Below are 26,321 nucleotides of genomic sequence, written 5' to 3' on the forward strand. Positions count from 1 at the left end.
CGAAAGAGATATTTTGAAATATGTGCGGAAATAGATGCATAAGAATCTTGGAAAGCCTGAAAGAACAACATCAACATTTCAGTTTATAAACGTGCTGCTGACGAGTCTTGTCGAGTATGTTAAGTATTTGGATGATAATAATGCTGACGATATTTATTGTAAAGCTGACACATTAACAACAGCACTAGAAGACGCCAACAACCATTCTAATACTTGCGAAAAGCTGTAAAGTCAGCTGATGCTCTGGCCACGACTGATTGGTCGGGCATATCTAGCTGGTAAAGCATTTGATTCTTCACATATATGTTAATAAATATACGTGTGAGTCCTTCCTTGCAGAAATGTTTACATATATAAATGTACTGTTGGTTGCCCACGCTTTCCGGGATTCTCATACATAAGTATTTTTTTTATAGAACACATTTATATTAGATATACGACTGTTGTCTGGATATTTACGAGATTTCTTATTCTTATCGTCAATGTAAACCTTACATTGGGCCAAGAAAAATTATGAAATATGTATCACGCCATCTACAACTGCCGCTATGCAGCTGCTGATTGTTCTTATTATTATTATTATTATTGTTGTTGTTGTTTTTGAGGTTGTTATCGGCATAGCCTAGTAGCTGTTCTCTTTATGACGGCAATTCTTCGTCTCATAAGAAATGCGCTTATTATTGTATGTCAAGTAACACTTGTAATACTTCGTCAAACATTCACAAACACATGTAAGTAATTCTATGCTTGCACTAAAAAAGGCCAGCCAACCAACCAACCAACCAACAGAAAGACGCATAGATAGCAGAGAAAGACCAAAGGAATGCTTACGTTTGTCACGTATTTTCTTTAATATTCATTTTTTTAACTGCTACAAGCATATATAAGCAAATACAACAGCTGTCGGTATACGTATAGCACTCTTTCACTTGTATATGCTTTCATATACAATCGCATAGTCATGTAAAAACCTTATATGAATTCTAAGGCTCACAAGACATTTAGTAACTTTACTTCCGCCAGTGTTCACTTGTTCTACTCGGTTTTATGTTTGCATCGTAGAAAAGGAAAACTCCATGCACACGCGTATACATATATGGGTATCCTCAATGCATATAAATATGTAAACTTAAAAGTATTCTAGCGTGTGTGTGCGTGTGTATATGTTTACGTAATGAAAACCATTTTTCACATTTTTTCTTAACGTTAAAAATCAACAATAAAATAACGAGTGTGACATGTTTGAAAAAACTCCGTTCGCATATTTGTAGAGCATGTTTTATAAATTTTCTTATGCGAAAGGCAGCATTCATTTCCAGTTCTTCTACTTTTTTTCATAATGTTCTTATTTGTTTAAATTTATTTAGGATTGAATATAAATAAGTTAAAAAAAAATTATGATTCTAGAGTACAGGAACGTGATGTCAAGAAATGTCATTCACTGCAGTGAACTCGTAAAAGAAATTTATGTTTTTTTGCGAAAACCAATAAAATTCTTTATGCGAAGCCATCAAATGATATACAGATGTTTCTTAATAAGAACCGTATAACCGTAATAAGAAATGCGCTCCAAGAGGTATTTCTCTAGACCGTAGATTTTTTAAATGTGTACGAAAAACAATGTGAAATAGAAGAAGAGTCGTTCTAGAGCAAATCTAGTTGTCTTGCGAAGTACTAGTGACAATAAGGTATTGGAGGTTTGATTTGCCGGGAATTATCGAGGATCATTTTTTGTGATAAGTTAATTTGCATCTACGAATGCTTCGTCTTTGTCAATCAATCGAACAGAAGAGTATTACCCAGGCAACGATCAATATATTTATATGTTGTATAACAACCGAAAACAAAAACACGAGAAAAAAGAGGACAAGTAGTGAAAAAATGAATGTACCGTTTACGACCGAGAAGAAAAGTAAAGTCGAGGAGTAAAATCAATTTTTTATACATTGTCGAACTTAAAGTCCTAAATAATTTCAAATTAGTTTTCTTTTAATTAAAGAAAGGAAGATTCTACACTTACACATAACACAGTTTCTATGGTAATTGCCTAATCAAGAATATATCCTAGCCACTGATTTTAGTAATGATATCGATGCTGCTTGTATTTGTTTGTAAGTATTAGTGGTAACAGTTATAAAAATTTTCTCCCAATTCATCTTAAACTTATGTAATACCTATGCATTTACCTATAAAAGATGGACGAAATATTGACGAGACAATGTTGTAACGCAGATTATGATGATAATTTTGTTAAATGACTGCAAACTGACAACAATAGTGTCACTGTAAGCAATACATCAAAATAGTATTTTGTTATTAATAAATTTCTGCGTTGTCTCTTCCTATACATACATGGAAGAGTAAATGTCTGCTTCATCAGATGCACAGTCGCACAGGCAACCGTAGATACGAACACATTTAAGGTAGGTCGTTGAATAGACAAGCAGCTTAAAAGATAAATTGTAGTTATTGCTGTATTTGATGTTGCTTTTTACCGTCTCTCAGTCTGTGTGTCTGTAAGTCTTATAATCGTTTGTTTAAACACAGAAAGGCTTGTAACTTGTTTTTGGGTTGTAAGGCTTAGCGCCTCGTTATATGTCATAGCGTGTCATTATTTATGTGTACAGTTAAGTGTTATTGTAGCTGTTTTTGCTATGTTCGGTTATACTACAATTATCGCGTTTCTTTGTTTCCTTTACATCTAAAATGATATTTCGAAGACATTTATATGCTTTCGTAGGACATATCTACAGCGCTTAACAATCCACGTAATGGTCCATATGCGTGGAAGTGAACTTTAAACGATGAAAATACCTTTTTTGTGTTTGAGTTTGTTGTCGTCGTCGCGCTTTGTTGAGGTGATTTGCCTTCCTTGACATATCTCGGTTATCATATGATCCCTGTTTAAATACAATTTTACTATTTGTTGTTGTTGGCAAACTTCTTAAATTGCTTTAAGATGTTTTGTCTCTTTCTATAATCATTTTATTCACGTAGTTACGTAAGTACAACCAACACAGAAACGTAAATCTTTTGTTATGGTAGTGTAACAATAAACTATAACTTAATTATGTTTAAAAGTTTTTACATAAGCACAATATCTGTGGGTGGGTTTATTTCACATAAACTTGGTAACTCCAACGATCTTTGTTATTTGTAAATATATATATCATGGAAGGGAGTTGTTGTTGTTGCTGTGCAGTGATTGCATTTTCTGATTCGCATTAACATGCATTTGGGTTAAAACGAGTGCTGTGGAAGTTCAGTCTTCAGATTATGTTTTATGAAGTTATACTGTGTCAAACGCAAAAACATGCATTTGTATTTTAAATGCTTTCATACAAATATTTACATATTATTTACACCTTCTTTTTCAAGAGAATGAATTGCGCCGTATTTACAGAAAGAATTTTTTAATATTTTGCTTCTTTCTTTTTTGATAACAGTTTTAATTGACGATTCGTTAAACACTTACCCGTTTACCTCGTTTGCCACGGGGGCCCTTCTCCCCCGGTGGTCCCGGCGGCCCAGCAGGACCTGTTTCGCCTTTTCCTCCTGGCTCACCGGGCGGTCCTAGAACAGAAAAAACAAAGCATGAAATTTTCTTTAAACAAATATTTTCGGCTTTCAGTTATTAGGACCTCTGTTTGGTCTTATAGGATAGCTAGGACTTTTATTCTCGCTTTCAGCTACAGTAAGTTGGCAAACATACAGTTGAGTTTTAAATTAATCGTTCCTGTCAAATGGCCTCTAGAACTATTCGATCCAGTGAGAGTACTTAATTCGGTAATTGACCCACTGGACAATATATAAAGGAGCCATGGCTTTACTTCCATTTACTCATTCTCTGGCTAAATGTGTGCACTATTTGGTGAATGAGGTTCAACGTAAGCAAACGCTATTTGCTGCAAATAAGCGGCGTAAATTTCTAACGTGCCCTGAAAAATTCAAAGTTAGTTGTCATTGTCCATTCAATCAGTGGAGGCCTTCAGTCTACTCTTGGGGGAATTTTAAAAAATAGCCTTTTCTCGGCAGGTTAGCTGTGATAACTGCAAATATCATAACGTCGTTTTTCTCATTGAAAGAGGGGCGAAATATTAGACAGGCAAATGCCTGCTTGGTCGCTAATTTGCACCTAATGCTAATGTTTGAATTTACTGTTTTGATTTTCGAACATGGTAAACGTATGTATCAAGCATGCAACTTTTTATATTCATTCTCGCAATTTCAATTGTCAACAGCCAAGGTCGAAAAGAATAGCTGAACAGATATAGAAAATCCTCCGTGATCTTTTTGAAGGCTTTGAAGTTTAAACATGCCCACGACAGTTTTCGCACCCTGTACTTTGTATATATATATGTATCCGGATCAACATATGTACGGATGTTTTTATTGTATTTTCACACTGTATGCTGTATGCTAATTAATATAATCCACATATTCGCTATCTCGCTCCTGTCAGTCCTATTTGCATGCCACACGTGAATATGTAAAATTAATTACCATAATTATGTACAGTATTTTCTTTTTTTCTCTGGTTTTTTACGTCTCTTTTCGATTTGAATTTATCGATGTTGATAACAAGTAATGTTGTTTTATAAATAAAAATTAACATTAATTGTTTTAAGATAGTTTTCCCCGTCAGTAAACGTCGCAAATCATAGGGTTTAAATAAACCAATCAGGTTGTTTGTTCATTGTGTCCGCTTATTGACAATGCATTGTTTTAATTGCGTTAAAATTGAAATGAAAGTCATTATAGCACGTTTTTGTACATTTTTTATTTCCCCTCACGGTAAATGGCCGGTACCACTATAGCTCCTGATATGGTTGTAATTAATATGTAAAAGATATGGCTGGCTATTAATAATAACAAAAATAAATAAATAAAGAATGATTGTAAAAATAAAATGTAATCAAAAATTTCTATGGGAAATGAATGCAAGCACGAACAGAATTTAATTAAACAAATCTCATTCATTATTTTCATTAATTTAATAATCTTAGAAATTTGTTTCCTCTGACAACAGAAGCCGTACACATCATTTACGCAAATTAAACGCAAAAAGAGGACATTTGTTTTTCAATACGAGATTTCTATTAAAGATCAAATCTTAAAACAATAAATTGTATGGGAAATTAATAAAGCAGTGCAAGCTTTATTGAACAACGCAGAATATTTAAGTAATTAAAATTTATCTTCTTAACAATCGTACCCAAATTAAAATCGTGCCGAAAACCAAATCAACTTTCGGTAAAGCTGCTATAGATAATAAACACTTATTATTAGCATGGAGCTCGGAATTAATTTCGATACCTAGCGGTGGCAACATTGCGTTACAACGAAGTAATTCTTCTTTATTTTCACGTCGATTTTGCAGCAACCGTATCGTTTGCAAAGAACTTGTAAAACACACGTTCTTTTGTTGCCATTTCGTCCGATAGCCTCGTCTTCCTAGTGAAAGCACTTTGCCTTCACTGCGAAGATTTCGCGATTTCCTGATGAAAAAATGAACCAAGTGATTTTCAAAGGTCAAAGGTCTCTTGTGAAACAGCTTTGTACAAGTAAGAAGGTTTCTTGGGGAGTGAAAAAACGTTCCAAATATAGGAATCAATTATTTGCCCTCTATGAAGCAGCCGCTCTCGATGCTCGATTATATTCAAATCCCAATACAAGCTATTCCTTTACGCAGCGTCAATCCCGGCTTTCCCACCTGTTGCTCAGCTCTATCCGCCTTGAGTTATGTTTTTTTTATGCATTATTGTCGTATATACATCACTTTTCATCGAGCCCCATCAATCTCTCTAAAAATGATTCGATTTAGTTACGTTTCAGCAGTAATTTGCATTTCTATGAAATCATTAGCGAATGGTCGATAGAAAAATAGTAAGTCATTTGCGTGCCGCTGATTCTGATAAAACACCTTCTCCACAAACGCTACCAATTTCAAGCTGTATGCGAAGAAGTAGAAAAGAACAGAAGTGACTTATATACGGAAAAGTCAGAACTAAGCAGTTCATCTTCGTTATCCGATGGGAATAGAGTAAATGACGTGAAGACATGACATGTAATTTCTAATGACAATTTTCAATTGAGATATAAAAAATTTAAATTTAATGAGGTGCTAAAGTGTACATGCGTTCGATACGCTCTATAAATAAAACTTCATGAAATTTCATCTATCGGATAGCTTTAAGGGTTTAACACTTAAACTAATTAAAAATAAATTCTAAACCATTGATTAATTTAAATATCAAAAATTACATGTGGATCTCGTAAAGTAGAAAAGTATAAAAAAATAAAAATTGAAAACTAAAATTTAAAGATCATAAATTTTATTTACATAAATAAACATAAATTATGCTTAAAGTGTGAAAAGTCTCTAGTGGTTCATACGGAATGGGAAAAATAAAATAATAAAAATAAAAAAAACTAAAAAAAAAAAAAAAAAAACAGCACAGAATGAATCAAATCAAACTCAACCAACCATACAGCTAGCTAGTCAGTCAGTCAGTCAGTCAGTCAGTCAGTCAGTCAGTGAGGCAGCCATACAACCAAACAAGCTGTGCTGTGCACTCAGTATGATCGGTGAGCAGCAACAGTAGCTGAAAATTTTACGATTTGTTTTATATTCATTTGCGTAAACACAAATATATACATAGAATATGACAGAGATGTGTTACTGCAAGGTTTCGAAGACCGTATAAACGTATGTATATAGACAAACGTGTGTGATTGTACGGCTAATACCAGATAATAAATGCTGACTGTCTGTGTGGGCGTGTATGTGCGCGCGTGTGTACGTATATTTGTTTGAATTTACGTTTTTTTTTGTGTTTTTTTGTAGTTGAAAAATCCTTTAAAAGGTCTGTTGGGTAAATTACAAGGCTTGCAGCTCTTAACTTAAGCTCTTCGAATTCTCAAAAACGTGAGATTTCTAAGACAATCAGTTTAAGGTTACTTTGTAAAATCTTTGAAAAATCCTTTAAAAGGACTGTTGGGTAAATTACAAGGCTTGCAGCTCTTAACTTAAACTCCTCGAATTCTCAAAAACGTGAGATTTCTAAGCCAATCAGTTTAAGGTTACTTTGTAAAATCTTTGCGCAGTTGGCTTAATATTTTTTGGGATGAGTTACACCTAAATAAAAGCTATAGTATCAAAAGTTCTTTGAAACTTGGTGAGTGTAGAGCATCTAACATATTGTCTAGAAAATATATATATATTCCGCTTTCCAACTTGTTTTTCTATCTATTCATTTATTTTATTCTGGTTTGCTATTCAAATCCAATACTCAATGACAAGTGCCACACTTTTATAACACGTTTGGCAAAACGGGAAAGAAAATGATTTATTTACCAACAAAGTTGACCTTTTTTATTATTTAAATAAATTGATTTTGAGTTTCATTTAAAATTACAATAAATTATTAGTTTACATATTTGTTAATCGTTGATTGAAATATTTTCTGGAATAATCCAATTTTCCGGGACCATGAAAAATGTAATATTTGTAAAAAAATGGCTAATAAGGTAATGAAAGTCATCTATGTATGGATGTTGAAGCGCCGGTAATCGACTTGTAAGCAATAGATCATCATTATCAGAATTCTTCGCTTGAAAAACGTTGTAAGAGTTACTTCAGTCGTTTTCCTTTCGAAAGTATGTCAAAAATGGTGACTTCGTCAGATGACAATTACACAATTTGTCAGTTTTATGCTTGAACTTATAACTTCTGCACATTGATTACTGCAATTATTCTGTTGATAGCTGAATATTTAAAACTCTTTGAGTTTGATTGATGGGAGTCCGATTCGAGATGACCGCATAGATATGAGAAGTATCAAGAATCCAAAATCCTCCAAGCAGTAGCAAATAATAAAATTGTAGCATTGACATGGGACTCAAACTGTTAATAAATGGAAATATGGTTTGTATATGGCTTAAAATCTTTCACTATATAGGGAAATACAGGGGTATTTTCTAAATACATACGATGTTCATTTCATTTATACCAGGCATCAGAAATTTTTAAGTAAGCTGTGCCATTAGTTTCTAACAAGATGGAAGGCTCTTCCAGATTTTTACATCTTCTTATAAGATTTATGAAGAAAATGATTTACCGACAAGACAGCAATACGAGTTTGTACGGAAACTAGGATGTCGAGCAATCTAGGAGACATAACTGACGAATAAGGATGTGGTGTAGCTTCCTTCATCATTCCTTATATAATTTTGTCTTTTGTTTTTTTATATTTTAATTTATGTTATTCTTGGTTAAAATGAAACTCATCTCTAAAGATTTCTTTATACGCAGTTGTGTATGTTTTAGGCATTTTTTTTCACTCTTGTAAAATATTCCAAGAACTAACCTAAATTCACTTCTTAATCTTTAAATAATTTATATACGCATGTATGCTTGCATGTACGCATCTAGGCGTGCTTGCTTTATTAAATATTTCCATAAATTGAAGTTTTGAGTGAGTTCGAGTGGCTTAATATCATAAAAGATTTTTACTTATTTAATGGCTCTCAGCTGACTTAATTAAGTCCGTGTCGATATGAAAACACAGCGGGATAATATGGAGACGTTGGGTAGAGAGCAACTTTAACATTATCCGGAATGTTAAGTGTTGTTATTCACACTTTAAATTTAATTTTGTTACTGTTGTCGCTAGTGGTGGTTCTTTTTTCCATTTATGTTATCCAAAGACCATAAATTAAAATACCAGCATCAATATCTTTAGTATTTTATGTTTTCCTCGTATTCTTAGTTTGGTGTGCTATACGAATCGATTTTTATGTTCTTTGTGTTACTTATATAGTTTTTATTGTTTGTGATAGAACAAAAGCAAACAAGTTTCGTATAAAATAGAAAACTGAAAATAAAATATATATAAATGTGCACACATACCTGGTGGTCCGGCAGGACCCGGCGGACCTTCAATAATGCCAGTAGGAAATTCGTCGCCTTTGATTGTTGTGGTAAGACCACGATCACCACGATCACCTTTGTCACCCTAACAAAGGAAAAATACAAATAGGAATATAAACGTTAATCAAACAATGTTAGAGATAATTTTTTAAGGGAAAGACAATGAACGAAACGTCTGAGCCTTTTTTAAATGGGAAACACATTGTAATCATTTCTTTTGTATTATTTTAACTATGAAATATGCAGCTTTTTCGTAAAAGAAAACGCAAATGTTTGTAAATCAAATCCCAAAAAGTATTATCTTTGACGCCATTTGCTGTTTTTTTAGCCTAAAAGTATTAGTTTGCTTACTTTAATGCCAAAAGGACCTGTAGGACCTGGAGCTCCTACTGGCCCGGGCTCTCCTGGCGGTCCTGCAGGGCCAGGAGGTCCTGTTTCGCCTGGCGGCCCTTGTTCCCCATTCATGCCAGGTGCACCCATATCTCCAGGTGGTCCCGGCGGGCCTGGTGGACCCGGTTCGCCGGGTTCTCCCTATATTAGCCAGATAATAAAAAAGTTGTTGGGCTTTAAAATTCAATACTGAAGTTCGACATTTGTTTGAAATATTTACATACATGCAATATTCTACACAGAAACGCGGTACATACTGTCACCTCTTACAACTTACCTTGAGTTGTATTACAGTGGCCGTCGATACGTTAACACCGGCTTCTTGTAAGCCCTTTGTATGTTTAATTAATTTTTTGTTATTTAAACGTTTTCAAAATATAATTTTTAATATAAGCAAAAGAAATTCGGAAATAAAAAGAAAAGAGAAAAGAAAATCAAGAGCAAAAATTAAACAAACAAGTTAAATAAAAAACATCAAAAGAAAAATGTAAAGAAATTCCTTAAAGCCTCATCCGTCGTTCATTCCATAACCTGACCTCATAATATTAAGCAGTCGCTATACTTCTAAAATCTGCTTCTAATTGCACTTCATTCTGTTGCAAAACAGTAGTAAATAAATGTCAATCGTAGCTTTTGAGTTCGGATACTCAGCTGAAGTATTCTTCATTATCGAATTATTTTGAGTCGCTTGAATTATGAATTGGGTTTTGTTTTCCGTTTCTCACTCATCTCGACTTTCTATTTGGTTTTTCTGTTCTCGAAAATTTATTCGACCACCAACCACCGTGGATCGAAATTTGAAAACACTTTCACAGACTACTCCAACTTTCAACGATTTGAAGTCAGTTTTCTAAACTGATCCATCAACGGCAGCTTACAGTAAATAATTTGATCTTTACACTTATGTTCGGTCAACTTCATCTTGAAGCGCAAAGATAATGGACCAAGAGTGAGAATTTCTGTCGATTGCAAATGGAAACACTTTTCTCAAACTGACCATGAATTTCTTGCTTGTTAGTTTTACGTTTACAAGAGAAAAATAGTATCTGAAATAATGTTCGATTATAAGTCCTCAAGTCTACATATAACTATCGGTTATTTTGAAGAATTAAATTGAAGAAAATTATTTTAAAAAGTCAAAGAAAGTTTAAAAGTAATTAATTAAAAATATTAGACCGGAATAGCTTACCTCAAATATTAAGAACTTCTACATTAGAATAAAAGGTAAGAAGTTACTTAGTTTTCTTTAATACACAAAAACCACTACAGACACATATAACTAAAAGCAAAACACCAACACATTACCAAGAAGATATGTATATATGTATAATTATTATACATTCTTTTGCTATATACCTTGACAGCCACAATTTCTGCATAACCTAAAGTGCCGCCGTGTAAAGTAGTCACAGATCTCTTTAAACCCTAAACATAAACATAAATTTTTTTACATAACTTTTAGTAAACAAATCTAATGAAAAATGTCTTAAGCATTGTTTGGTTAAAAGGGTACACAATTTTAGGTTATCCATTAGTTGTATGAAAATGAGTAAAGGAAGGTGTAAGTGTAATGTTTTTACCTTAACGGTTTGAAAAACATCAATGCCAGGATGACCAACATCACCTTTCGAACCCTTTTCGCCCGGTCGCCCAGGAGCGCCATTCTCACCATCTAAACCATTAATACCCTGTTGCGTGTACGAGAAAGTGAAAGCAAATTTGTAGCAAAACAAAATTCATTTAATTACCGGATCTCCTTTTTCGCCGGGGTCTCCTTTTTTGCCGCGTTTCCCCCGTTTGCCTGGTGGCCCCGGTGGACCGGGGGGACCTACATAAGTGAGAAAACATAGAAAAAAGGTCGTTTCGTTAATTCTCAAATTTCTTGTATAGTTTTCTTTTTTATACATTTTTAAGCCAAGAGATAAATATACTTTTACTGGTTTTGTTGGACCAAAACTTTTATTGAACTTAAGAAAAAAATATAAGAAAAAGGGGAAAAAACTTCGCTATTCTTTTGTTTTATGCGCTACAAATGTCCGCAGTTTAAAACTGTAATTGCAATATGGTTTAACTTCCTGGCCACCAAACCGTCACCCGGTCAGCTCTACATTTCCATTCATTTATTCATTACAGTTCGCAAAAAAAAAAAAAAAAAAAAAAAAAACTTTATTCCTTTGTATATAACACTGGAGCTAACAATAACAACAACCGTAACAAGTGCTGGCTTTTCATTCTTTTTTTGTGGAGTCACGGCGGTGTAACCGCCATTTGGATTACTTGACTTGTGTTGCTTGAGTTTTTGTTTTCTTGTTTTTCCTTTTTTGCTTTAGTCCTAATGTTTCATTACTCAAGAGAGAGGAAACATTTTAAGTTATATAAACTATAAAATGTTTTATTCTATGAGTAAATTAAATGAAAAGAGGAAGAAGCTTAGGGAACAAACGGACAAACAAATTACAGAGAAGAATTTTTATAGTTTTAATTTAATTTTCATTTTTGTGCTTTTCTTTTTTTTCCCATTCGTGTGCGTACTTCGTTCCTGATTAACTAAAACAATTGTTTAGATCTAAATGACTATAAAGAATAATTGGTTGGTTGATCTTCTTAAAAGCGATTACGTGCGCATTCAAAACGATCGTACACAAATGATATTAGTTTTAAAGCAAAATTACTTTTTATCATTCAATTAGCAAATGTATAAAAAAACAAATAGGAAAACTATATTCGATTGCGGCCGAATCTTTTATACCCATCACCGTTATCCTAAAAAAGACAAGCGAGGCTAAACTACTAAGAACTAAGTTTTCATGCTCGATAACATGGAGTGCACGCAGCCGATTTTCTCTATTTTCAAACAAAAAGTTTTTGTCACATAGGCGTGTCCTTGAAAAAGTTTAAGTTACTGCTAAATTCTTTTGCAAATTTGTAAGCGATATCATCGTTTTCGCCAACAGAGGAAATTTCACTACAAATACTACACAGTTACGCTAAGTGGACACATGGACAGACGAAGAGAAGGACAAGTCTAGATGCATTGGAAATTTGGCCAAAAATTTATGTACATTATGGGGTTCTTGAAGCTTGTTTCTTCGCCTCATAAAGATATTGATGGAAAAACAAATTCAATTTTTATACACTATAACATTGGCTAAGTGGTTGAGTCAATTTTTTTCATTTTTGCGCAGGTACTACAGCATCGCCCATATTTTTGTACATATGCCTGTTATAGTTTTTGAGTGATTGGCAAAAACCCAATTTTTTTATTCCTTTTGAAAATCGATCGAATATAATTTTCTTACTTATTATGTTTTAAAGCGAATTTTTCCTTAATTAAATAATTTGCTTTCTTAATTAGTGTTGCTGCGGTTATAAGATTAGCCATTAAGAAAATATTGCAGTAACATTTAAGTAACATTTGAAATAATTAAAATTCAAGGTCGTGAATATGAAGACCTTACGCTTTCCTTCATAAAGGTCTCTGATTGGATTACTTATTGCTTTGCAAAGGCCTTAATTAAATTTAAAATTCAACAGTTGAACAAAAAAGTTTCAGAAAAAAGGAAGAAACCGAAAGTTAAGAGAATATGAATGATTAAACGAACAAACAACTAAACAAAAAAATGAACCACCTTGCCTACAAACAATGACCTCCTACGAAAACAAACTAATGACTCGCAAGGACTTTTACTAACTATCATGAATAACATTAGAAAACAGCAAACAAACGAAGCGGGCAGGAAAAGGAAGCCTGAATGAAAAGCACGAACGTTAAGAGCAAACTCTCGGCACTCCATTCGCTATATTCGCGGCTCTTATAATTGTGGTAATTAAGTAATTTTCGGTTAGAGTGTGCAGTGTTAGTCACTGAAACGCAAAAGAAGCAAAACGCGAACGGACATGCACACAGTCATTGAAGGTAACCAGAGAAGCTTGTAATTTAAATTCATTGCATGTTAGCAGTGCAGTAGAAATCCCACATCACACGCCTTCAAGTTTATAAATACATAAATACGTACACACATACAATTACGTTTTGCACACCCATATGAAATTACAGACGCTCTTCTAGGCATTGTACGATAGCTATTAAAAGGTTTTTCCAGCTCCCATGGAACATTAAAGGAAATTCCTTTGCACTAAATATTTAGACAGGAAATATTTAATTAAAAAAATCTCATAAAGTCTTTAAATAAAAACAGAAGACTTAAGGCACTTGCAACGCCCATTAAATTGATAAATGTTCGTATTTAAAAATACATGTACACTGTATTCTGTTTTAGCAACTTTCGAAAGAGGCAAGTTTGCGCGTATTCCTGTGGAGCTGCTTCGTTACAATTACCTTTAGGACAAAAGAACGATTTGTCATTAAATTCGAACAAAGCTTTAGTTATATCCTGTTCATGTGCATGCGGTCCTTTACAACCTTTTAGTAAAATTAGTTCCTAATCTCTTAATAATATACTTAGCCGCAGCGTCTTTAGAACGGCGCAGATCTACCGAATATAATACAAAATAGTTTCAATAAATTCGGGTAAAAAAATGTTATTCCCCCGTTAAAGTCAGCGAGAGAGCGTCGCTTTCACCTGCGAAAGGTTGAAAAGCTGTGTGTACATATTTTTATGCTTTACACCCTTTGCAAGGGTACCTCAAGGGTAGGCTTTTGAAAAAACCAAGACACTTGAGGTGGCTTTTTCATTATACCAATCAATTCCCATATTTATTGTGATGGGTATCAGAAGGTCTGTCCATCATCTTATGCGACGTCCGCCCATGCATTCTCATGTTCAGCTTGTGGATTACGGTTTTCGAGCTGTTTTTTGATGATCCTGTGATCCTTCAAGCTAATTGCAAAAATTAATGAAGGATTGAAACGTTTTGAAAACTTTAAACGCGTCTTTCGTAAAGCATCATATTCTACAACGACACGAAACATAGCTTTAATTTTTTTTCATTCTTTTCGTTCGAATTGTTTGCAATAAATTTATAAAAACATTTTCTGTTGGAACCGCGGAATTTCGATAAGTTAATTTGAAAATTATTCACTGATAGAAGATTGATTTTTTTCGTTTCAAATCAAGTTTACCTATTAAAATGATCGCCAGTCGCACAAAGAAGAAAGTCCTTGTCGGATTTTACTAGCTGCGAGCCCCTTCAATTAAAAATGTTTAATAATTTTATCAAGCGTTGTTATCCATTAAAAAAAAAAAGAGAAGTGCCAAAAGATCTTTTCACGCTCATATATTGGTGCTGTAGTCTAATATGGCTGGCGATTGTGACGCCAACACTAAGTTACGGCAAATAGCGAAATAGATGTCTTTTGCATGTTTTCTTGCTGTGAGTAATAATGATTGATGTGAAACTAACGTCTCTTTTAAAATACTTCGCTCTCCACGCATTAGTGGAAAAAATGTGCGCTACCTCTGAAGTACCAAAATCATGACTCTGAAAAGTGTAAGAGGTATGAGGACAGTTGCGCAGCATGTGAAGCAAACGCACTGAAGTGGAAAGGATGACTAGAATATAAAAATTAGAGTTATTTAAAATGTGAGAGCACGGACAACGCAAACTCAGATGGGTGCCCGTTTAGCCGGGGAAAGTGGACAATATCCAGATTTTTGTTTTGTGAATGCTTGCCTGGAGTGAAGCTGATACGACTTGTCACATTGTTGCCTGACAAACAAACTTACACTTCGGTAGGTTTTTGGCTATTTTGCTGAATTTCTGTTGTCGGTGTTAATCTTTGTGTGATAGTTGAAATTGCAAGTTTACGTGTATTCATGCGTTGCCACGCCGTTAGAAGAAATACGCAACTCGGTTTCGAACAAGCCCTCGGTGTCAGTGGTACTTTCAGAGGAGCTTCACGTATCGTCGTTGCAAGAATTCAATTTTAGAGCTTTTCTTGCGCCTTTGTCGGAATGAACGCGTCAGAGATGTCTTGGCGCGGAATTTCTCACTCAGCCAGCAATACGCTTTCTATTCACCCCACACGGAATATTTTCATTTCTCTTCGGGATATCAGAGATCAGTCATGGACGAATCCACTCACAGATGCCTTACACAGCCAATATTTTTTTTAATATTCCTCTTCTTTGCATCCAACCTCCAACATCCAAAGGTGAAGTATGAATATAACTTTTGCAATTCGAATTAAAACACTATTATTTCTGCATGGAAAAAAAAAAATTTTCTTTACATTTATTGCCAAAATCACCGCGCTTATCGGCTAAATTGTAGCAATAACAACCAAATCGTTATGATATCAACGCATCCGTTGAATACGATGAAGCTGTTATGCTAAGACTTTTTCGTGCAGTGATATAGCTTTAAAGTTGTCATTATGGTGATGAAGATGATGATAATGACGAAGATGTTCAAGGTATTTGCAAGATTTTTATACCCATCATCGAAGGATGAGGGATATATTCATTTTGTAAAACCGTTTGCAACGCCCAGAAGGAGACCCAAAAAATTACATATATTCTTGATCAGCATAAAATTCTAAATCGATTTAAGAATCTTCGTCTGTGTAATGCGTGTTTTAAACATTCTCCCGCCTGCAAAAATGAAGGTATCGACTTCCAGTTTGGCAGAAACATTGGAAGCTCTTGCATGCACGTTGATACTGAACATGGGCCAAAGCATTCGACGGACAAGTCCACAGCACTACAGAGACTGAGAACACCCCTGTTTTGCAAAAAAAATTAAAAATTGGTTTGTTGCTCATTATTAATAAACAATAGCAGATAAATGTACAAAAATATGAGCGATGTTGCAAATTTTTCTTTCAATACCTTTGTGAGGCGCAGAAATAAACTTCAAAATCCCCATAAACTATATAAATTCTTGGCCAAATTTGGAATGCATCTGAACATGTCAGCATGTTTGTCTGTCTGTCTGCCTGAGTGCAGCTGGACACTCGCCACTCACCAGAGTGGGGTTTATTGTTCCATACACAATAAACTGATCTGGACTCTGGTGCTGTTTAGGCCCCTACTCTGTGGGGATTGTCTAACTCGCCAGGGGGCGTAGTGCGCTTAAAAAGTGGTTTGGGCCACCGTGGGGTTAAGCCTTACAGGCAGGAACCCACGTTAAACCCTTGCCACAAATTCTGTCTGTCTGCCTGATTGCGCGATTATGCTGTACTTGTGGTAAATATTCCGCGTTCGTGAAAATAATGGTATCGCTTACAATTTGGAAGTAACTTAAACTTTTTGAAGGACACGCCTTCAACGTCCACACGCCTATGTGACAAAAACTTTACGTTTCAAAATAGAGAAAATCAGCCGCGTCTACTCCATGTTATAGAGCAGGAAAATTTTGTTCTTTTACTTCTTTTGTCTTCCTTATAATAACGGTGATGGGTATAAAAAATTCGTTCACGACCGAATATAATTTTGTTACTTGTCTATTTTTGTTACCGGCATTGCTGTTCCTATACAATCGGAAATAATGACAGTAATTGAACGTTTTAGGCATGCGACAGTGAGAGAAGAGGAACGTGGAAAAATACATGCATAAAAGCATACGCACACGCACGCATATTCATGCTCAAATACAGATGCTCTGCTATAATCTCTCTACTTATATGAAAGCTTAATTTATAGTTGTATCTTTTTTTGCAAAATACGTGTTTATAGAACGTCGACGTATCGACGATTAATGCATGCATGGCGTATAAAAGTACGTCTTCACGTAGGGGTGTATGTGTTTGTAAATATGACAGCATATAATCTCTTAATTCTTTGTTAAAGAACATATACAAACAAAGACATCTTACGCCAAGATAGGCAACCAGGTGGCAAGTAGTCAAGCAAGCGAATACAAACAGCAGACTAAAAGGCAGTTTCTTTTGTATTTTAAACTTGTTTGTATGTATGTGTTTATTAAGATCATACTTATGCTTGTTGTTACTTTAATTACTTGAATGCGAAGGAAGTTTAATTTACTTTTACTTCACTGTCACTCCGCAACTACGACTTTTCTCTTATATTCGCTTGTCTTTTTGTTTGTCCACCCTGTCTGTCGGTTTGCTTTCTTATTATTATATATGTTTAAATTATGTCAAGTGTTGGTTCGCTCGATTGCCTGGTGGCAATGAATACATTCGCTTATATAGTGGAGAAATACTCAGGCAATCAAAGAACTTGTTGGTTTGTTTGGCTTATTTATTTGCTTAACTACACCTATTAAGTAAAGTTACGTATGTTCACGTTACGCAGCCATAAATAGTTTCACTTCTTGGGCTATGCATCAACACGTTTTTCATGTTATGCTATGAACCCTAATTAATTACACAGCATCTTGTCTCTGTAAGCCAAGCGCCTCAAATGCTGCTAGCTAACGTACGTTGACAGTGTGCGCAATGAAGCTTCATGAAAACTTTCTTGCACATATTCATTTCTGCGTAGGTAGGTATGCGACAAAACTAAAACTTTCATCTACATATCGTACAAGGACTTTCCGTTTTTTATTTTTATTTTTTTGTTATTCAACTGTCATACTTCAATACAGGTACAAAAGAAAAAAGAAAACTTTGCAATTGTTTTATTTTTCAAAATTGAAAGCTCAGTTAATGGTATGTAACAAAATTTCTAGGTATTGCATTACATGACAGAGAAGTTGGATATTTCCTATAAATTTTGTCGAACCAACTAACTTATTTCACATGAACATTTTCCTATTTAAGGGATCTTAGGGTGCTAGACATGAAACTTTTGCATTGTCATTTTAACGCACATGTACTATTAATCTTAATTTGTCACATTAGCATTTCCCCTTTGCAATGTAAAGACAGAGTGCAGACCATTAAAAACACTATACACCGATTCAAAATTCAATTCCATAAGAAGATATAGGAAGAGAGAAAGATAAGAGCAGCGAAGAGACAATACGCGGATGTTATCATAGGTTAACTGGTGAGACACCGCTCTCAGAAACCTACCATTTCTGCATTATACTAAGAAAAATTTTATTTAACATTTTAAATATAACTAATTTATTTAATTTTTACATGTTTCATATTTTTGCATGACTTCTCGACATATAAAGAACACTTTCAGGTGTGAAGAGTTTAAAGTGCTCGCATTCTTATAATTGTCATAAAAAATTTATATTTATTGAAGATAAACCAAGTGCATTAAACACTCAAAAAAAAAAAAATAATAAAAAGTTTGTTAGCTTTAAACCTGAAATTAAAAACGTTATTGCAAGAATACGCTTGAGAGTAGGGCAAAAAATAAAGTTTAAAAGACTTTTCCTGTAACCCAAAAAAACAAATGGGAACAATAATAAGCGGCATAAATACGTATTATTCTTCATGTCAAATTATATGCACACGTAGGTATGTCTACAAGTGCATTTGCAGCGCAGCTTTATCTCCTTGTTGAATTTCATGTGGCTCCGAGTTGATGCTTCATTCGTTCATAAGTCGACAGAGATATACGATACACTGAGTGTTCTATTTATGATTCAGGGAAGACGTAGCGCGAGAGCAGTAAGCGCCGGCACCCGACCGGTGTTCTACAGTAGCGAGCGTCAAACAGCATTTTTTTCTTTTTTGTTTGCTTATCTATTCGAAAGTTGCTTAAGAAATTGTGCGAACTTACTGAAAAGTTGTGATGTATAGTCTTTGCATCAAATTCCATCTGTCTGTTTAACTTATCCTGCTTTTTTTTATCCGAAAATAAAACGTGCCCTAAACTTTTACATGTGCAATATGTATATATATATATATATATCGACGTTTAACATGCCCAAACTATATGATATGACGTAGATTGCTCTGCAGCTGTTTTCTACAAAAATTTGTTGAACAGCAGTAACTTTCCATACAACGTGTCTTCATTTGAAAGTGTGTAAGCGTAAGTTAAAGTGTATGCGCTTAGTTACATATACGATGTTCGATGTTACATTCCTGTGGCGTATATGATGAAATTAAAGGCTCTAGGACACAAGGACGTTCATTTGCCTTTTTGAAGTGAACCACACAGAAACTTGAATCTCTACGTATGCATGCGTCATAACTGTCATAATAGATCCAGTTTGTCAGGTTACTCGACTGTTAATATACTGTTATTACTCTGATACTTTTGGCTATAACGTATGCTAACCGGCCGTGGCCGTGTTATTACAGGAAGCACAAAGAGTTGTCACTTGTTTACCGTAATAATCTCTAGCAAAGCTCTACTACATATTTATTAGTTATCTGTCTTTACGGGAAATATTATAACTAACAAATAACAAAATTATATTCGGTCGTTAACGAAGTTTTTACACTCATCACTGTTATGATAAAGAAAAAAAAAGAAATTAAAAAACTAAGTTTTCATGCTCTATAACATGGAGTGGGCGCGGCTGATTTTCTCTGTTTTCAAAATAACAGTTTTTGCGCGTAGTCGCGTTTGTGCGCGTGGTAGGCGTGTCCTTGAAAAAGCTTAAGTTACTCCTAAATTCCTTTGCAAATTTATAAGCGATGTCACCATTTTCGCCAACAGATCATGTTTACCACGAATACAACACAGTCACGAAGACAGACAGACGAACAGACTGATATGTTTAGATGCATTCGAAAATTGGCCAACAATTTATATAGGTCATGGGGATTTTGAGACTTGTTTCTGCGCCTCATAAAGGTATTGAAAGAAAAATTAACTTTTGACACACTACAAGATTGGTTAAGTGTAGTCAATTTCTTTTCTTTTTTATACAAATGTCACAGCATCGCCCATAGAATATGCGTTCAAATTTCTGTGCATTTATCTGCTATAGTTCGTATATAAGAGTGCTGGCAAAAAAAAAAAAAAAAAAATCAATTTTTTTATTTCTTTCAAAAAGCAGACGTGCGTGGCGCTGTGGGCTTGTTCTTCAACCGCTTTGGACCGCTTTCAATATCAACCTGCGTGAAGGAACTTCCAATGTTTCTGCTAAATTTGAAGTCGATAGACTTATTTTTGCGGTCAGGGCAATTTGTATGGCAGAGTGTGTCGACATTACACAGATGGACAATCAGACGGGCGGACACACAGATATGCTTAAATCGATCCAGAGTTTGGCACCTCCTTCTGGGCATTGCAAACGTTTTGACAAAAAATTTTGACTCCTTCGCTGAGGAGTATAAAAATAATTGAAATTTTTGTGTAAATCTTTGCGACATTTCTCAACTTCTGGTATTTGATTTCTGGTCATTTCTAAAATCTATCTATCGTGAAAATACTCGTCGCCGTTGTGTATAGACTCTTAGGTAATGAACTTTACACAGACAAATATCCAACATCAATAGTAAATATTAAATTTTACTGCTTATGTCTAGCGGCGGTGAACAATTGCATCTCAAACTAGAATTATATTAAACACACATGTGTAATAAAATGTTCCCTGCATGCCATAGAATACCAGCTAATTACGGAATTCCAAATGCTAAAGTTTCAATTAACCACACTAGAAATTCACCCTGTAAATGATTGTGTTAATCATAAAAACCGAAGGGAAACTCAATGCTCTTCAAATTTTTTTGTTTTTTTCAATCAATGAAGTTATCTATTAATTAATTACATGCTCGAATTCTGCATTCTTTACGCCATGGTCGCTTGCAAAAGCATAATCTTTTCGGATTTAACATAGAGAATACGCCTCTCTACAAACTCCCATAAACGCATTCAAAATTGCTTAACACAAACTAACTTCGTTCAATGAAAACTTTTCCTATTCTCGAATAAATACTTAACTTAAATCGAATGTTTTGATATTTATCAACGAGAAGGCATTATTCTTTTTAATAAATAGATTTCGAAAGGAAAATGATTCTCCGAAAAATGTGGATTAACTTAATTGGTTCGTTTAGCGCAATTACATAAAAATAATAAGAAAAAATTAGGGCAACAGCAGCCACATACAGACTTTTAGATAGCTTTTTGAATTTTTAAAAGTACATGCCCTAGGTTTGAACTTTTGATTTAAATTTGTCGGACAAGGAAATTTATTGATCAAGTATATAAATATATATACATATATTTATGGCACGTATATTTTGCACTTCATCAGGTTACAAATAGTCTGAGAATGTTAGTGTGCCTTGAAATTGCGAGAGCAAATGTAAAGGTACCCTTTTTTTTGCCTTTTTTTTTAATTGAATACTATCACCTACGCAACTATTTGCGTACGCAAATGTTCGACTATGTATGCACACATAACCGCAGTACAATAATGCTAGGAAACCTATTGACAGTTATTGGTAGTGTTAACCAAACAGAATTTCATCTGCAATTTGTGTGATAAGCATACCATTGCTTGCATTTCAAGTTGACTACGTAATTAATAGGTGTGCGTGAGACATAAGGCTTCAGCGTGTACCGCACGCAGGTACATTACATAATGGGCTCTTGCTCTTGCTTGAATGTTTATGCCCCTGTGATCAGGATAATCATACAAAGCCATATACATCTAACTAATTTGCAATTATGTACGTACAGTTATTAGTTTTATTTCTACAACCGCCTACCAATGACACTGAAACACCTACGAAAAGCTTTATATTCATATCATGTATCAGTACATAAACGTAACAATCAAAGTTATACAACTGCACAAGTGCTATTGCACAACAAATTTATCGCTGACGTTTAATTAGCCGCAAAAGATTAAGCTCACTGTTGCAGGGAAACAGATGCAAGAAACAAATAAATAAAATAAAACACTATATGTGCTAATTTTACAATTTTTTAAAATCATGAATGTGTGGGAATGTTATTGTGTAAATTTTACAAAAATTATTTAATAATTTGAAAAGATTGTAATTCCGCTATTAATACGCGGGAATACGTATGTTCCAAGATGTGCCCCGTCCTGCTCCATGATTTATTTCGGTGTCCTTCTCTTCTCTCAAAGTACTCATCAAAGTACTTAGCTCGCAGACATCGCTCTTACTAGTTGCACAGTTCAAGAATAAAAATAATTGTGGCCGGAACAAAGAGGTCCACAATAACTATCACCGCCAAGAAAGTAAGCCTTTCTTACATAATCCAGCGGTTATTAATACTTTCGTCGTCTTAACCGTATGACGTGGTTAAGCTGTTCAACCGGTGTTACAGTAAAGCCTACCTCAAACATGAGAATTGCTAAAGTGAAAGCAGTGCGTTGCAAATTTGCAAATATCCGCTTGAAATTTGTCTGCAGTACATATCAGTTTATGGACAAGACTGCGATTGTGGCAAATCTGATGATTGGCAGAGTTAACATATTTTCATTCGTAGTTAACGCATATGGAATAAGTGTATTAGGGTGAAAATTTAAGGGTTAAAAATTTCCTTCTCTTTCCAATCTCTTGCGTATTAAAATTTCCAAAGTCGTGAAAGCGCATAATAATTTTTCATAATAATATGTAATATTGGCGTTAAGCTGCAATATGTTTATTCATAATTTATGCATTAAATCTGGTTAAATCTGGCTTTTCAATTGTATATAGCGAAAGAACGTGGAATAAGCCTACGAAAAATTTACTTCGACACATACATTCGCACTTAAGCGCACACCATCTCTTTATATATAAATACGTGTCTTTTAATGTTTTGGTTTTTACACATTTGTCATTCGCACCTTTTCATTTGTCATATGATAATTAAACAAACCAAACTTTAATGGAAATCAATGTTTGCGTGTGAATGTGCAAATATACAATTCGTTGTCTGTTAAAAAATGGTGCAACGACCACCCATTCTAGCATTCACAGTGATACATAGTGTCGTTATGATTGTATCATACGTCAATCATAAGACAGACGCACACTCACTGACACAATACATTTTGTTGTTGTATTTTTTCTTATTGTTACGTATTTGCTTTCATTGTTAGCGCTGGAGGATATCCTCAGCTCGTCGTTCAATACGAGGGCAAGTTTTTCATAAAGGCAGTTCATTTTGCGGTTGCTAAGTTTACAAGCTACCCTCGCAATATATATTTTACGAAACCTATTAGAGCACCAAAGTAACAAATAATCCAAACAACATTTACTTTATTTGCGTTGCTGCTGAAAGCCTACGAAACTAACGACTATAGAAAAGTGGAGTGTATTACGGACGTGAAAAGGCGACGAACCTGCTTCTGCTCCTATAAGAACTGATCTAACTGACCCAACAAGAGGAAGACGCAAACATCGATAAAGTGATCTTTTAACGCAGTAACGTTAAGCTAGTCATCTTAAGAGAATGTTGAAAGCAGTGACCTATTCTACCCACTCAACTATTTTATTCACTCATCTTAAGCCTCAAGTGGTGACGGTAATGGCTAGCATTGGCAGCAATTGCAACAATGCCAAAAGTGGATTCTTTCGGAAACTATTGTCTAGGTAGACTAAAAGTTCTGGAGGTCAATGTATTGAATGGTGTGAATTCTCAGCCGTTTTTAACGGCAATAAAACTGTGAGCTTTGCAATATATCCATGTGTGCGATTTGAAGGATGTGAGACCAACTGTAATCAGGTTTGAGATTTGGATGACCATTTTCTACCCTCGAGCGATAAAAAATTATTCATTTTTTAATGAATTTTTGTTGTTAATGGTCAGTTTAGTCTTTTTGCTTGTTTTTATAGGGGTATATCTTGCTGTAGGTCTAATTGAACCAGCTAGAATAGCAATTGTTGATTTAACTGACAGTATTAATCCGTTTACTGCATCAAATCGTATTTGCTAGAAATCCATAGCTGAGCCTCTGCAAATAAAAAAAGACGGATCGGCTTTGCACTAATTTGGGGAATTTTTTTCCGTTTAAAAAAAAAATTTCGTTTATAAATACAATGTTGATTACATTATAACCATATCAGATATCCCATGGCTTGCTATGAAGTGCTATTCTATTGTTATTCTTGCAAGAAAAGTAATGCTTTGATTTACCTCTTTTATCTTCAGTTTACAAAAAGGAAAAAATGTAAAGTTAAATATCGTCGTAACTCCTATCCAAATGGCAGCCTTATCATAGTTTCAAGGTAATGTCAACAATGTCTCAGTTTATTGTTGTAATTTTTTGCATTACATTGCAATTTTTGATTTCAAACTCTCTTTATTTTCCTCCCAATTTTCTTCCTCAGCTTTGCCATTCTTATAAATGTTAAGCTTACGAAAGGAACATAAATGCTAAGAATCTTTTACAGATGTTAAAAATGAACGAATGGAAAATCATCGCACATACGCAAGAACGAAATGTCGGTAGTCTAACGGTTCTGACAGTCAATTACTCCACCCCCAGTTTATGCTTTTTATATATGCATGTATAAGCGCGTCAAACTTTTTTTACAAATATATTCATTCACAACGCGATGCTCTCTTTTCTTTTTTTCGTTATTGTTATTGTATTTCTTTTATTGTCGTTTTACTGCTTTGCGTTAGTTCAGAGCATACGAACAACCTAGTGAATGTAAACATCTGAAAATGAATTTTAGCGTTTTATTGATATTGTGTCGAAATCGAAAATCCATTCAGAGCAATCTCTTGCTAAGAATATATATACAGTGCTCACTGCACAGTGCTCTTCTACTTTTGAGCAAGAGTTTGGAGATATGTTATGATTTCCATTTCGTCTGCAACATCTCTTAACAAGCATTGGAAGGCTCACCAATAGCTTAACCTTACTTCGTTGGAGTAAATTCGAAACTTTATTAAAATGAAACTCTAAAAAAATTCATTAAAAATTTGCCAGCCTGCAGTGAAATTTATAGTTGTCGCCATCCGAAAAAAATGAATTTCAGGCGATATTTTTAAAAGATGGTTATGCGAGATTCGCTTCAAGCCATATGTAGATTTCTTTTTTTTGATCGCTTTTCTTCCGCCTCATTTGAATTTTTTTCACCATGATAATCTTTCCTATTATCATTTTTACTGCAAACGGCACTATGCTGAGTGCAGTGCTCTTCGCTTTTGTAAATGTCTATTATGAACACGTATGCAAATCAAACAATGACGTGAAATAAAATTTCTGTTTTTGTCACATGCACGATAGATGCATGCATTGAATACGTGTATTTCCACATGCATTTCCCTGCAGTTCGTTTGTTCACATGTCCTTCTCAATATACTTTAATACTTATGAAATTGTGTACAGGGAAGATATTAAATATAGCGCACTAATTTCTAATTTTTACTTAGTCAAAGAGCGACAACATTCTAGCAGCATATAAAAAAAAAAAGACTACAAGAGTGATAAGATTCTCGAAGAGTTAACATTATAGCCATTCCAGCGAGGCGTCTTTAATTTAAGGGGATCTACAGAACATAGATGCCCTGCTTGGAGTTGGTGAGCGGGAAGAGAAGCGGCGACCCCTTTCATATCGCTTTCTTGCTTATATTAGTTTCACCTTGATGAAGATGCCTTGATGAAGATGCGTTTATGTATATATATTTCGATACGCTTTTAAATAGCTTCACTCTGCATACCCGACAATATAGGATAACAAAGTTTTATCTCTTTGTTTTTACAAAGCAGAGTTGGTCGATGCAAAAGACTCGGCTACAGTCGAATATCATTTTCTTACCCGTTTTCTTCACCTTCTATTCAATCTGCGACTTTTCCGTTGCTTATTAATTGGGTTTCAAAAAATTGTTATTGTGACGTCAGCGACTTCGATAAGTTAAGCTGAAATAATTCAAACAATGTTCAATTCCTTAGAATTCTTTATACTTCACGTTTTTTCGGCGTTGGAACGTACTTTGGAGCGAGAAATAATCTCTCAATATAGTCTAGTACGACAAAACCAATTATCTTTAATATCAAATAATCCAAGAATAAATATCGGCTTCGTTGGCTTTTCTGTGGCAGAGCAAACAAATTCTGCAAAAATTCAAAAATAGAAAAAATGCGTATGCCGGACTACGACACCGCTTAATAGGATCTAATACATGTGCAAAAGACAAACAAAACTTAACTAATAGAAGAAAACATATTCAACTTATTCCACAAATTTATCTTCTCTTCTGCTTTAAATGACAGGGAAAAAATTAAACAGGAAAACCTTCGA

General features: G+C 34.4%; 1 protein-coding gene across 8 annotated transcripts in view; it reads right to left on the minus strand.

Moving 5' to 3' along the window:
- Positions 1-26,321, minus strand: part of LOC119635114 (collagen alpha chain CG42342) — a 127,517-nt gene that overhangs the window by 24,967 nt on the left and 76,229 nt on the right. For 5 of the 8 annotated variants that reach the window (XR_005247021.1, XM_038029698.1, XM_038029696.1 and 2 more), the window contains exons 3-8: positions 11,071-11,150; positions 10,903-11,010; positions 10,679-10,747; positions 9,284-9,463; positions 8,912-9,017; positions 3,476-3,573 (exon numbers count right to left, since the gene is read on the minus strand). Coding sequence is in view for 7 of the 8 variants with exons in the window: in XM_038029698.1 (XP_037885626.1) it covers positions 3,476-3,573; positions 8,912-9,017; positions 9,284-9,463; positions 10,679-10,747; positions 10,903-11,010; positions 11,071-11,150 (641 nt within the window). In the remaining variant the exon portion in view is untranslated. Of the gene's footprint in view, positions 1-3,475; positions 3,574-8,911; positions 9,018-9,283; positions 9,464-9,599; positions 9,654-10,678; positions 10,748-10,902; positions 11,011-11,070; positions 11,151-26,321 lie in introns of all 8 variants that reach the window. The other 3 variants (XM_038029700.1, XM_038029699.1, XM_038029701.1) reach the window with 2 other exon arrangements.

The sequence above is a fragment of the Glossina fuscipes genome, unplaced genomic scaffold (genome assembly GCF_014805625.2).
Source record: "Glossina fuscipes isolate IAEA_lab_2018 unplaced genomic scaffold, Yale_Gfus_2 3, whole genome shotgun sequence".
NCBI lineage: Eukaryota > Metazoa > Arthropoda > Insecta > Diptera > Glossinidae > Glossina > Glossina fuscipes.